Source organism: Alligator mississippiensis, chromosome 3 (genome assembly GCF_030867095.1).
Source record: "Alligator mississippiensis isolate rAllMis1 chromosome 3, rAllMis1, whole genome shotgun sequence".
Taxonomy (NCBI): Eukaryota; Metazoa; Chordata; order Crocodylia; family Alligatoridae; genus Alligator; species Alligator mississippiensis.
Window position 1 is genome coordinate 190,918,008 of NC_081826.1, and position 14,138 is coordinate 190,932,145.

At 43.3% G+C, this 14,138-nt stretch overlaps 1 protein-coding gene across 3 annotated transcripts in view; it reads left to right on the forward strand.

Annotated features, from left to right (window-relative positions):
- The window catches only part of RFX3 (regulatory factor X3), a 283,524-nt gene that overhangs the window by 169,610 nt on the left and 99,776 nt on the right, over positions 1 to 14,138 (forward strand). For all 3 annotated transcript variants that reach the window (XM_019478106.2, XM_059724759.1, XM_059724760.1), the window contains one exon: positions 13,469 to 13,727. In XM_019478106.2, coding sequence (XP_019333651.1) covers positions 13,469 to 13,727 — 259 coding nt within the window. The remainder of the gene's footprint in view (positions 1 to 13,468; positions 13,728 to 14,138) is intronic.

Here is a 14,138-nt window from a genome sequence, read left to right on the forward strand (position 1 = left end):
ATGGTGATCATGAAAATAAGTAAAACTAATCTAATATAAAGAAATTAGAGGATCTGCTTGAGTACATTTTTTGAAATTTAGCTTCTTGCACAGCCTCAAAATTCATAATGATATGGTATACATTGGTTTTTTGCATTCTGTGTGGTTTTTTGTTTTGCTCTGTTTTTTAAAGAAAAACAGCGACAGGAAAAAAATTCATCGCACAGCAAAAGATGGTTTTGAAAACATGATAAATAAAAATGGGCTAAAAGTTAGAAAACCAAAAATATACAAGTAGAACTATGGGCAAGGTAAAATAATTCCAGAGGGTAGTTCAAATAAAATTCAGGGTCATGTTTAGTTCAGGTACATGCTGAGGCATTATGGGATGGCAGGAGCACTAATTTTCAGAAGTCAACAGATCAGAGTCTTGACATTTACATAGAATCTAATAATAGAGTCAGCTGGGAATATATCATTCTCTGTGTGCATGTACACATGCTGAAAACATACAGGAGAAAAATAACAGGATTTACCCTTTCAGCACTAATGTTTTTATTCATAGTTATTGCATACATCTTCCAAAGAAAAGTGTGACAATACAGATGTGCTTAGAAATAACTTAATATTGGGGTGTCCATAATCAAATGTCAGACATTCAGTGGTCAACTTATTTTTAATAGCAGCACTTTGTATTATTGAATTCAGAAACACATAGCGAGCTGCTTTCAATTTTGATGTGACAGCAGCTGACTCATTCTGTAAGAGAGCTTGTTTTCCTCTGAAGTTATCTTTCTGGTATTATATTTTGAGAAATTTTACCAAAAAATGTATACAAGCAATAAAGCATTAATACACTTTGTCCTGAGCAGTGGAATGACTTGATGTCACAGCCCTAGGCAAACTCCTGCTGGACACTCAACAAGTTGCTTTGTTTGGATCCCAACATGAGACCAATCTGTTCTTGGCTTGCTTATTCTGAATAAACTCCAGGCATTGCCTGTGACTTTGGATCCCCATACACACTGTCAATGTCCTTATCTTCCATCTAGCTCTTCCTTTTTAGAGCTAGCACTTTGTAGTATAACAGCAGAGGCCCTGAGACTATAGTCAGCTTTCCCAGGTTTTTCAGTAGGCCAGAGTCCCTGTCATGTAGTCTGGCTTATTGTATACCATAGGTCATTACATTCCAGCCAGGTAACTACATAATATGCCCAGTGATTTCTTTTAGACTCAAACATTTCAATTCTTAGAAAAATAAACTGTTGTTTGGCACAGGCAGAAAACAGAATACCCCAAAGTGTTACTGATATCAGTCATTTGCAGTGTTGAGAAATTGATTAGATCAGCTATGCCCAATTGATCTTAGCAAGTAATCTATATCACTGTTGTAGAGGAAGATGAAAAACTCCTGAAGTCCTTCCAACCTACTTTCTTCCCAACCCCAAATCCTATTATTAAAGCAGTAGCTATTTTAATAATAAGCATGTATGCAAGACACCCCAACAAAGCATCAAAGAAAATAAATTCTTTGTATCACCTTAGATCAATAGTCCACCCTGTCTTATATCCAGGGGGTCTGGATTTTCTCTGTTTAAAAATTGTGAATTCTCTGATTTAACCCCTCCCCCAGTTCTCTGATTAACCCCCCCATCCATGTTTTTCCACAATTAAAATGAAATACCACTCGTGTGTGTGTGTGTGTGTGTGTGTGTGTGTGTATCAATTTAACACAATGTTATATTGATATCTTTACAATTTTTAAAGTAATTTGGAAGCCTTCCACTGTCTCAATCATAACAATAAAATAAATTCTAAATACCTGTATATTTTGGCATTTGATTTTGGTATTTTTTTGTCATAGAAAATCAGAGCTCCCCCTGCCATCTTTACTCACCAGGACATGGGTCCAACTACAGCTGTCCCCCTGCCACTTTATGGTGCTAAGCAACCCTGATATACTGGTGCCCTGGCCCTGCCGTGCTGGTGCCCCTCACTCATAACCCATAGCCCCCTGGCCCTGCCAGTACCCTTTACTCTCGACCCACAGTCCCACTGCCCCCCCACCCCCGGTGGCACGCCTCATTCCTGACCTGCAGCCCCCTGGTCCTGCTAGTGTCCCGCACTCCCAACCCACAGTTCCCTGCCAGGTGGGGCCCAGCTGCCCCCACCTCACCCCATATGGACTGACAGAATGGTGGTCTGCAGAGACACAACAAGGATGGCCTCCAGCATGAGATGTGTACAGCACACCTCATGCGGAAACACAGGCTGCAGCTGGGGCATCATGCTGCCCCATGCTGCAGGCTGGTGCTGGGACTAGGGCTACAGTACAGTGGAGAGGACCAGTGCCACGTTCCACAGCAGCAGCAGCATGAAGCAGAGTATGGCTCTGGTCCAAGCCATGCTGCAGGTAGCAGGAAGAGGGTGAGAAGCTCCAGGCCCTGTTCTGCCTGGGCTATGGAGTGCAGCAGCTCTGTCTTCTGCAGGCAGTGGTGGAGCAACTCTGGTCTTGGTGCAGGCTGGAGGGAGGTGAGGAGGCCTGTGGTACCCCCTGTCCTAGACTGGGGCTCCTGCACCATGCCAGGCAGCCTGGCTATGGACCCCTTCCTCACTTCCCCTGGGCAGTGTCTCCGAGCTGCCCTGTGCCCGACCCTGCAAGCATGGGCACTGGCCCTCAAAGCTGCCAACCTGGCCGCGCAGCTCCCCACTGCCCACAAAGGGCCCTCCCACCCACTTCCCCTGCTGGAGGGGCGGGCGCCCTGAGCTGGCTCCTCTAGCAGTAGTGTGGAGCTGGGCTTGTCAGCAGCACCAAAAACCTACTCAGGCCCTCCCCACCCTGCCCTACTGCAGCCCTGGCACCCAGACTCATTCCCCCATTGCTGGCAAGCACCCACCCCCTCACTTACCCCTGCTGGTGCCCCTCACACACACACACACACACACACACACACACACACACACACACACACACACACACACACACACACACACCCACCCACCCCTACCTCCCCAAGCCCTGGCCCTCCAACTCCTGCCTCGCATAGACTTGCTTGCTTGCAGCTGCTGGGGCTGCTCCCAGCGCCCTGCCTGGCTGTATGCTGGCCACGTGCATGTGCACTCGTACACACAGCAGCCCCCTGACTCCAGTTGCTCTCCTCCCAGCCAAAGCAGCTCCATGCAGGCTGGGGCTAGGGACAGACATTATACATAAACTAGTTTAAGTGATCAGAAACTGGTTTAAGCCTGTAACAGAATAGATGTTCAGTGTACATAAACCAGCTTGAAAATGGCCACAACTGGTTTGAGATAAACCTGGTTGAATGTAGTATCAGGCTTAACTGATATGGCTCAAACTGGTTTATGCAATGTCTGTCCCAGACCCCTTGCTGGTTTAAGATAAACCAGACTCCCCCAGCATCCTGGCATGGTCTCTGGGCTGGGCAGGGCTCTCTGCTCCACAGCAGAGCTGGCCCCTCCCCTCTGCTCCCTAGCTGCAGCTCTAGCAGAGACTTGCAAGCACAAAACATGTTCCTGGCTTCTCCCTGTTAAGCAGGGATTACTCCCCCCTACCCCTCTGTCCTCTTGCAGACACCTCAGCATTAGCTAGCAGACTACATGCTGGCTACGCTTCGTGCTGTGGGAGAGGACAGAGGCAGACAGGCTTTTTGGAGCTAATCAACAGGAAGCTTAATGTCCTTCCTTAGACAAGCTGTTTAAGAAGAGCACCATTAGTTAATGGAGAGAGGCTTTGTTTTCTTAATGGGTTGATAAACACTGAGTTAAGGGTGATATACTTTCCCTGCTGGGCAGCTCAGAAGGCAGGGAATAATAAGAGTGCCCTGCTGGGGCCTAGCAACAACCCCTCAGCTCAGCTCTGTGGCAGTGAAGGGAGTGCTGCTTTAGCGCCCTCTGGCTTCTAGCCTGAGCCACTGCAGGCATGTGCCTGCATGTCTAGAATGAAAAGGGAATGTCTGTTCACCTCCAAAACAGTTTGAGCTTTGCAGGTTAAACTAACCTGAAAAGATTGAATCAATTCAGGCTCAGGCTTTTTGAATGTCTGTCCCTAGCCTGGAAGGCTGCCAGCCTGTAAGCTGAAACCATGGTTTCCCGTGGTTTTCTCCTTCAAAGAGGAATATCCTCATTTTTCTCCTTCAAATGAGAAAATCCACATTTTTTCTGCAGCAAACAGAAAACCCGGATCCCTGCTAATATCTCTTTTTTATGGGCAATCTTTGATGCTTCAGAAGGCCAGTAGAACTCACAATATATCTGACTAATAACAGAATAATTGGGCTGAAAGGGACCTTAGGAGTTTGCTAGTTATCCATCCCCTTACACAGAGGCAAGTTTTATTGTACCAGAACCAGTCCTGACTGATGCCTACTCAGCCTCTTTTTAAAACAGACAAAATTCTATAATTTCCCTGGCTGGTCTGGTCAAGATATTGCTACTCTGATATTTTAAAAGTTTCCTGAGGCTTAAACTGAATGTTTTTTGTGTGGTTTAACCCCATGGCTTCCTGCTCTGCTGTTAGTGGCTACAGAGAACAATTGCTTATGGCAACCTTTTAAATATTTGAAAACAGTTAAGATATTGCATATCAACCTCTTAATATTTTTTCTCCACATTAAACAGTTCTAGGTCTAGGTCTTAATATTTTTTCTCCACATTAAACAGTTCTAGGTCCCTCAATCTTTCTTCACATATCTGGTTTTCTGAATGGGGGTGGGGAGAGGGAGGCGTAAGAAAAAGCAGCTGCTGTCAGCAGCTACATAACTGTGATCATGGCAGCAACTGGAAGTTATCACTGACCTGTGACCCGGGCACCTGACCATGTCCCTACACTACTAGCCTGGAGGCCAGATCCAGCCTGCAGACTATAGGGTTCGAACTTCTGCTCTAAAGAGTTTGGTTTCTCTACCCACCCCCCATTTAATCCCTGCAGATTTGTTATGTACAGTGTTTACCTCTTCACCCAAGTCATTAATAAAAAGGTTGAACAGCACTGAACCCAGAACCAAACCCTGGGGGAACCTCATTGGATGTTAATGATCCATTAATCAATGCTCATTCCCTGTGGTTTTTCAACCAGTTATGTGTGCACCATAGGATAATTCCTTTTAGTCTGACTTTCTCCAAATTATTCATGAAGAAGGTCAGTTGTCACTGACCTGAAAACCACACTGAAGTTGAGATAGCTGCTGTGTTCTCTTTATTCACCAAGTTATTTATCTTGACAGAAAAGGAAACCAGATTTGTTTAACATGATTTGTTCTTAACGAATCCATATTAGCAGCTATTAATCACTTCTCTTTTTTTTGTCTTGTGGATAATACTAATCATTTTAAAACTGGTTAGAATAATGTCTTATATATTGAAGCTCGTAGATTCATAGATTATAAGGCTGGAAGGGACCCCAGATTATCAGGCCCAGCCCCCCTGCAGTAGGCAGGAAAGACAACCAGGGGTCAGGTGACCCCAGCAAGGTGACTGTCCAGTCTCCTCTTGAAGATTTCTAGGGTAGGCGATTGCACCACCTCTGGAAGGAGCTTATTCCACAGTCTGGACTCCCTAACTGTGAAGAAGTTTTTCCTAATGTTGATCCGGAAACCATCTTCCAGGAGTTTGTGTCCATTACTCCTGGTTTTCCCAAGGGTGCTCTGGTGAACAGTTGTTTGCTGAGCCCTTGATGTCCACTGATGTAGTGAGAAGCAGCTAACAAGCTCTCAGCCTTCTCTTTTTTAGACTGAAGAGTCCCAGGTCCCTCAGCCTTTCCTTATGTGGCTTTCCGTGCAAGTCTCTGAACATGCGGGTGGCTCTTCTCTGGACTCTCTCAAGCTTTTCCGTATCCTTGTTAAAGTGTGGCATCCAGAACTGGATGCAGTACTCCAGGTGTGGTCTCACCAATGCTGAGTAAAGTGGAAGAATCACTTCCATGGTTTTGCTTGAGATGCATCGATTGATGCATGCCAGAGTATTATTTGCCCTGACAACTCATATTCATATTGTGGTCTATTATTACCCCTAGGTCCCTTTCATTTGTGGTGCTGGTTAGTTTGGCACCGCCAAGCCTATAGGTGTGTAGGGGATTGTTTGTCCTTGGGTGGAGCACTTTACATTTCTTGATGTTGAACTTCCTCTGGTTCCAATCTTCCCAACTTGCTAGCCTGTCTAGGTCTGCCTATATCTGCAGCCTATCTTCAAGCATGACCACGCTTTCTCGTAACTTGCTGTTGTCCATGAACTTGGCCAGTGAGCTCTTCACCCCCGCATCCAAATCACTGATAAAAAAAAAAGTTGTTGAAAAGCACTGGACTAAGCACCAACCCCTGAGGGACACCACTGGCCACTTCTTGCCAGGACAGCACAGATCCGTTCATTAGAACTCTCTGAGTCCTACCCCACAGCTAGCTTCCTACCCACTTAACCTGCGCAGTTAAGCCTGCAATCCTCCAATTTTCTTGTGAGAACATTGTGGGATGCCAAGTCAAAGGCGTTTTGGAAGTCAGGGTATACAGTGTCAACCCTCTTCTCCCTTATCCAGGTGGCGAGTTACCTGGTCCTAGAAGGAGATGACGAGGTTGGTAAGACAAGACCTGCCCACAGTGAAGCCATGCTGCCTGTCATTTAGAATCCTACCTTCTGCAAGCCTATCACACAGAGACTCCTTAATGAATTTTTCCAGAATTTTCCCTGAGATAGAAGTTAGGGTAATTGGCCTATAGTTACCTGGGTCCTTTCTCCTTCCCTTCTTGAAGATGGGCACAACATTGGCCCTCTTCCAGTCCTCAGGGACCTCTCTGGAGCATCACGGGTTTTGGAAGAGTTTTGCCAGGGGTTCCTCAATGACTTTGGCTAGCTCCCTCAGCACTCTTGGATGAAGTTCATCCAGTTCCACTGACTTGTATATGTCTATTTTTTTTCTTAATTGATCACACACCAGTTCTATGACAATAATAGGGAGGTAGTTATTCTGACCTTGACCATTCTGTACCCTACCTGGCATGATTTTTCCCTGGGCCCATTAAAATACCGAAACAAAGTTGTCATTCAGGAGTTCAGTTTTCTCCTTAGTGCCAGTAACCAGCTGTCCTGAGTTGTTGAGCAGTGGCCCCATGCTCCCATTTGTTTTCCACCTGTTCCCTATGTACCTAAAGAAGGACTTCTTGTTGTCCTTGATTTCCCTTGCTAATTTAAGTTCAGTCACCATCTTCACCTTTTTAATCTGTTCCCTACAAATACGGGCCATTATTGTATAGTCCTCCATGGGGAATGTCCCACGCTTCCATTGTTTGTACGCTTCTTTCTTCTTTTTTAAGAGAACAGTGATTTCCTTGTTTAGCCAAGTGGGCTTCCCAGTCCTTCTGCTACATTTCCTCTGCATGGGAATGGACTTCCTTTGTGCTTCAAGGATCATGTCCTTAAGGAACATCCACTCTTCATGCACTCCTTTTGCCTTCAGTCCCTGGTCCCGCAGCACTTCTCCTGCTAATGACTTGAGCTTGTAGAAATTTGCATTTTTGAAGTCCAAATCTTCAACCCTGCTATCTAATTTCTCTGCCTTATGATGGACAGTGAATGTGATCGTTTCATGGTTGCTGTCGCCCAGGCTACCCTCTATATTTAAGTCTGTCACCAGGTCATCTCCTTTGGCCAGGACCAAATCTAAAAGAGCATTACCTTTGGTTGGCCCGTGCACTTCCTGAGTCAGGAAGAGCTCTTCAATGCAGGTCAGGAAGGAACACGACTGATCTGACTTGGCCAAGTGTTCTTCCCAAAAGATGTCTGCATAATTGAAGTTGCCCATGGCAACCATGCCTCAGGCACGCACAGCCTCTGTCAGTTCTTGAAAGAACTCTAGATTGATCTCCTAGTTATGCTGCCTAGTCTGAAAGTCTCCAGGTCTTCTTTTCCCCTCCCCTTTTTTCCCTCTTCCTCAAAGATGAGCACCACATTTGCACTTCTCTAGTGTTGTGGGACCTCACCTGTCTTCCATGACTTTTCAAAGATAATTGTTAATGGCTCCAACATCACATCAGGTAGTTCTTTCAATACACCCTGTTGATTTCACTTTATTCAAAATAGTCAAATATGCTTTATATGCTCTTTTCTTATTTTTCCCTTTGCCTTCTTTGTTTACATTGACTATGCTAGCCATCTATTCACAGTTCACCCCCTTTTTGTGGAGGCAAGCAACATATAGCTATTGAACTGTTTGGCTGTCTTTGTATTTTCCAGTAATAGCTCACTTTTGCCATTAAGTCGCAAACCTGCTTGTGGAACCCCTTTTCTGTTGCTTTTAACATCCCTTGCCAGCTATAACTCACATTGCATCTTTGCCTTCTTGATTTTGTCCTATAAGAGGTTCCTTATCCTCCTGGCTTCTGCAGGCAAGTTTGCTCCCTGAACTGCTCCTCAGCCAGTTATCTAAAGTGCAGTCTTCAAACAAAACAAAATCCTTCTATCCGGTCCCTCCATGTAGCAGGCTGTTCAGATCACAGGCTGCTTCCTTTTTTCTTATAAACCATTTCCTCACAGTGTGCCCCCTTTCAGCTCTCTCCTCTGGGGTTTTAAGTGACATTGGACCAATAATGATTTTTGGGGCACCCTGCAGGAAATAGCCCTGCTCATAGATACCTCTTCATTATCAGTTACATTTTGAGATTTGTCAATAAACTAGATTTTAATCTTAAGCACACTCTGTCTATTGTGCCAACGCTGTTGGCACTCTGATTTAATGATAATGATGGTAATTAAAAAAACAAAACATTCTGCATATGGTTTGTAAAAGAGTCACTATCTATACTTTAAGCTGCTGGCAGATGTTAAAGCAGTTGTGTGTTTGGGGTCTGAGGAATTTTATGTCCCATTCCCAAAAGCAGCTGATTGTCAGGATCTAGATGGGGCAGCCCCAGGTCTGGGACATGCCACACATTGAATTTCAATGCCACACATTGGATTTCAAACCAGCCATACAAACCAGCCACAAAGATGTTTCACATTTAGGTGGAAGATCTATGTGTGGTTGGCTTGCCATTTTATGGTACCAAAAATTGGCGTGCCTTGTGTTATGTTGCATATATGTGGCAGAACTACATGTAGTGTTTACCACGGCCCTTAGACATGAAAAAGCAAAATAAGAAATACTTGTACAAAAATTTCCAGCTCATTGTCCTCAACTCTCTTGAGTGTCCTTTTGGTTTCAGATCAGCATCTTCTTTGGCTTGTAAAGGGTGTCTGAAGAATAAGGGGAAACCAGAGGGAGCCCATGATGGTCCTAGTATAGTGGCAATGTAGTTTATAAGTTCCGACCCAGTGTATTTTGTAGTTGTTTTAAAGGTGGTGAATTTCAGAATCTAGAGAAGGAAAACTTGTTATTGAGCACTTGCTCTTCTACTCCATTTTATAAATCAAGTGCAGGTTATTTTCTTTTTAAAAACCTGTTTATTTTTCATAGCTTCATTGTTTTTCTGTTGCTGGTTCTAGTTGTATACACACTGGTCTTTAGTACATGCTGATGTGCTCAATCCTTTCCTGCAGAAAGAAGAGATTTTCACTTACCAACATGGACTATTCTAAATCATTAAGAAATAGTGTTGATAAAGCAGAGTCAGAAACTTACCCAGTCCTCTTTATGCCAAAAGGATGGTAACTTTGGATGTTACAAAATGTATGAGTAATTATTAAGGAAATTATGTCTCTGAAAACACACAAGTGGCTTCAGCATCTTGGCCAGTTCCCAAAGATGTTATGTAATAGGCCTGTGCAAAGTGCCTAATATTTGCTTTGCATTTGGATTAGTCCGATTTGGGGGACAGTGATTCGATGTGGTGATTCAAATCGCTGTTCCAAATCAATTTGGTCGAATCTGATTTGGAGATTCAGCTGCCGTCGAATCAGCCAAATCTCCGATTCAAACAGGCCCCATCCCCCACCCGCTCTCTCAGCCCTGTCAATGTCTGCCCTGCCCGGCCCCAGCATCCTAGCTCTTTAAAAAACAAAACAAAAAAAAAGCCTCACAATCACAGGCTTCTGTCAGGTGGGAAGGCAATCCCTGCTGCACCCCACTGCCCCGCACTGCATGGTGGGAGCTCTGCCATGAGCCCCCAGAAGACCTGATGGCGGCTGCAGCAGCTGATGAGCGCGGGCCTTTTTTTTTTTTTTTAAAGAGCCAGGATGCTGAGGCCAGGTGGGGTAGCCATTGATAGGGCTGGGAAAGCTGTTGGGGGATGCTCAGGGGACCTGGGGAAGCAGGCAGGGGATGGGGCCTGGTCTCCCCCCACCCCACACCCCTCCCCCTGCTTACCGGCATGGCGCCCGGGTCCAGCTCCCTGCAGCGGCGTGTAGGGACTACCCAAATCTCCAAATCTTCCTCCAAATCTTCCAGATCAATTTGGACCTTTTTATTGGTCTCCCAATTCAATCCAGATTTGGAGATTTAGCCTCCGAATCGGGCCGAATCTCCTCCAAATAGAAACAGTACCCGAAGCTTCGAACTATTGTGTAACTTTCCTCTTTTTTTTTTTTTCCTGAATTATGTAACCTGTTGATAAAATGTTTTATTTTCCCTTCTAAACAGCTATTCCATACAGAGTCTGCTTACAGTTACTCGTTTTGTTCCAGTAAAAGAGGCCTATGTTCAGGGTTCTTTATAGTGTGACAAAGCAAAGCCAAATTTTACAGCAGCCATGCTAACTTTTGTAGCAATGTAAATTTATTCTATAATCATGAAACATTCTTTGTTCCTACCCCTCACAAAAACATGCAGAGCTGTGAGTCAGAGTTAAAAATATTCATTAATGTTAGCTTTGTTGATGATTGTTGATCTCCAAGACTATTTTCAAAGATGGAGGTTTTTATCATGCCTACTAGCCAGTCCTCTTCCACTCCTTTCCATGGGAGGCTTTAACTCTCAAAATGTTTATATAACCTAACTGAGCTTCTTTCTTTTCATATGTGCTGAGTAAGGGGGGCTAGTGACCAGCTTCTGCAGTTTATTTCTTAGCTCTCCAAGTCTCTGTTGGTCCACCCTGTGCTGCCTGACTTGTCACCTTATGGTTCTGTCTTCAACTTCATGGCTGAATACTAGACTCCAATTGATGTTCCTCAGCCCTGTGCTGTCCAGTTTCTTGGAACAATGTAGGCAGTGTGAACTGTAATTCATTTAATTTCCCCTTTTTGAGAAGGTTGGAAAGCAAGAGGCAGCAGCCAGATGGGTTCCAGTTCAGGTGGGAAATAGGAAAAAGAATATTTAATGGCCAGCCTTAGTAAAATGAGGAATTCTGTCACACAAAAGTTGAACTCTGTGGCAACTTAGGAAAATGCCAGATTACATAGCCATAGAATGACTCATTGAGGTGAATGAAGCAGGCCTGCTTCCCAAAGCTCTTCTATTGTTTCATGGTTTGTGAAGACACAGGCAGATGTTACAGCATTGATTTATACTTGATTCACATTTTTTGAGCTTTTATTTGCAAGTGTAATAGCCAGAAACATAATTTCTGTCAGATTCTGCAGGGCAGTTATGCAGCAAAGGTATGACTTCCAGTTCTGTAGATATAAAATTGACAAACACAAGAGGCTGGATTTCTGCTGAAGACCTGAAAGCCCTGGAATAAGGCAATCCTGATGGCCCATGTGGAAAAAAAGTTGTATTTAATAATGTCATTACAGGAAGTATTTTAATGCCTTTGCAGAAGGGGACAAAATTAAGGTTGCAAAACAGGGTTAGGGATAGAAGTTGCACATAAACCAGTATAAGTGATTGGAAACCAGTTCAAATCTGTAACTCAACAGCAGTTCAGTATACATAGACCAATTTCAGAGTGGCTGAAACTGGTTTAAGATAAATCTGGATGGATGTACTATCAAACTTAACTGATTCAGGTTAAATCAGTCTATTGAACTTCTGTCACAGATCCCTTCCAGTTTCAAGTTAGCTCACAGTACCCCAGCATCCCAGGATGCTTTGCACCTTCCCTGCAAACCTCCCTTTGCAGGGTGGGCAGATTAGCCTTGGCCCAAGCTGTCTGCTCCAGTAGAGCAGGGAGGCATGCTCTAGCACCCCCCAGCTTTTCTGGCCTTGGCCATGTGCCTGCATTTCCAGAATTCAAAGTGAATGTCTGTTCACTTGCTGATCGCTTCAATCTACACTGCTTAGACTAACCTGTAAAGATTGAATCGATTCAGCCTTGGGCTTTGTGACTGTCTGTACTTAGACCAGTAGAGTAAATGCAGGGGGGAGGGGCACCAGTCTTCAGCGACAACTTGGTGGGAGCACAAGAATGGTGTCCTCTCATACCCCCTATCTACTCTAAGGCTGACCACCCTCTTTCCCCCTTCCCATCTTATTCCCCTGCTCTCACACCTTCCTTCCCCTAGGGCTCAAGGGAGTTTTGGCCAGACTGCAAAACTCATTAGTTACATCTCTGTACAAGTACTTTTCATTCTTACATTTCCTAATTTCTGTGCGCTTCTGTTGTCTTCCTTTTTTATTTTCTAATAGTCTGTGTAAAACATTTTTTACTACAAGGGCCCTTCTAAACATTTGTAGATTGGACATTTATTTAATTGCCTTTTGATAACTACATGATTTTGAAAATGTTCATTGCAATGCATACAAACAAATATAAAATACTTAAAAAGGGTAACAATCCAATATAAATTATTACAAATGTAAAATTAAGAACAGTATTTCATAAAAGGGTTGTCAGTTGGGTGCAAAGTCTGTAAAGGTACCTGGTTAATGCAGTACAAATATGCCTTTTATCACACTTTCTGAAGGGAGTAAGTTCAAGTATTGGTATCAGTTCCCAATTTTATTTTTCCCATCTCCATGAACAGTATTTTCTCACTGTTAGTTTTATTACTTACACCTTTTTATCATAATGCTGCCATATTGTATATATATTGTCCCATCTTAGCTTTTAATTTACACCTGTAAGATATAATGACATATATAAAAATACAAATGCATTCAGAATTTCAAGCATAGCTTCCTTAATTCCCTACTAAGTTTTCCTTTCAAGCTTTAATGAATTTAAAATAAATGCAAACAGATGCTTTGGAACATCTATACACAGGATTTGTGTCTTGTTTGCACTTTAGCAGCATGCACAGCTATATAAAATAAATATAATCTGAAGAAAAGGCTGATTTGCACAAAAGGCTTTTAAAAGGTGAAAATGGATTAGAATTAATATGTTGTTTTAAAAGATAATCATATTGGATTAGTTCTTTCTCCCTCTCCTCAACTCCCATATACCTTTTACTTCTCAGGTGTTCTTAGCTTATTTCTTTTTAGATTTATATGAGTTACTTGGTGCTTTGATACTGCTAGATGTTTTTTCTCTGGGGGCGAGGGTTGTTCATCAGTCTTATTTCATTTTGTTGCAGCTGTTTTACATTCATTTCCACAGTTATACCATTGCACTCCCCAAACAATGAATACAAATAAATACTCTTTTTTTTTTTTCTTTTTCTAAAGCCGAACAACAACTTATCCTTACACAGAAACCCAGATGTACAGCCAAAACACTGGGGGGAACTACTTTGATACTCAAGGAAGTTCTGCACAGGTGACAACAGTGGTCTCCTCCCATAGTATGGTGGGGACTGGAGGAATTCAGATGGGTGTCACAGGAGGACAGCTCATTAGCAGCACAGGAGGGACTTATCTGATTGGCAATTCAATGGAAAATTCTGGTCATTCAGTGACACACACAACCCGGGCCTCCCCAGCTACAGTAAGTACTTCAGAACTATGTAAATCTTTAGAGGTAGTTTCTTAGTCCTTCTTGTGCTCTTTTATGACAATGTATGCTTTCTGAAAAAAAATATGAAAGTAATGTGTTGACAAAAGAGTAATTATGGCCCCCATCCTGTTAACACCTGTTAATGACTTTAACTTTGTGTGTGTAAGTAATGTCATTGGCTTTACTGAGACTGCTCATATGCATAAACTTGATCATGAGCATGATAATTTGAAAGATTGGAGCCTTGGAAATTTTTCCCTGCTTTGTGGAAAAGGAACATAACTTTATATCACCAAAAATATACTTTATTTATGTATTGAATGTTATAGTTGATGTCACTATTTGTATGTATGTAAGTAATTGGATTTCATACACTGGATTTTCTGAATCCATTTTAGGTGC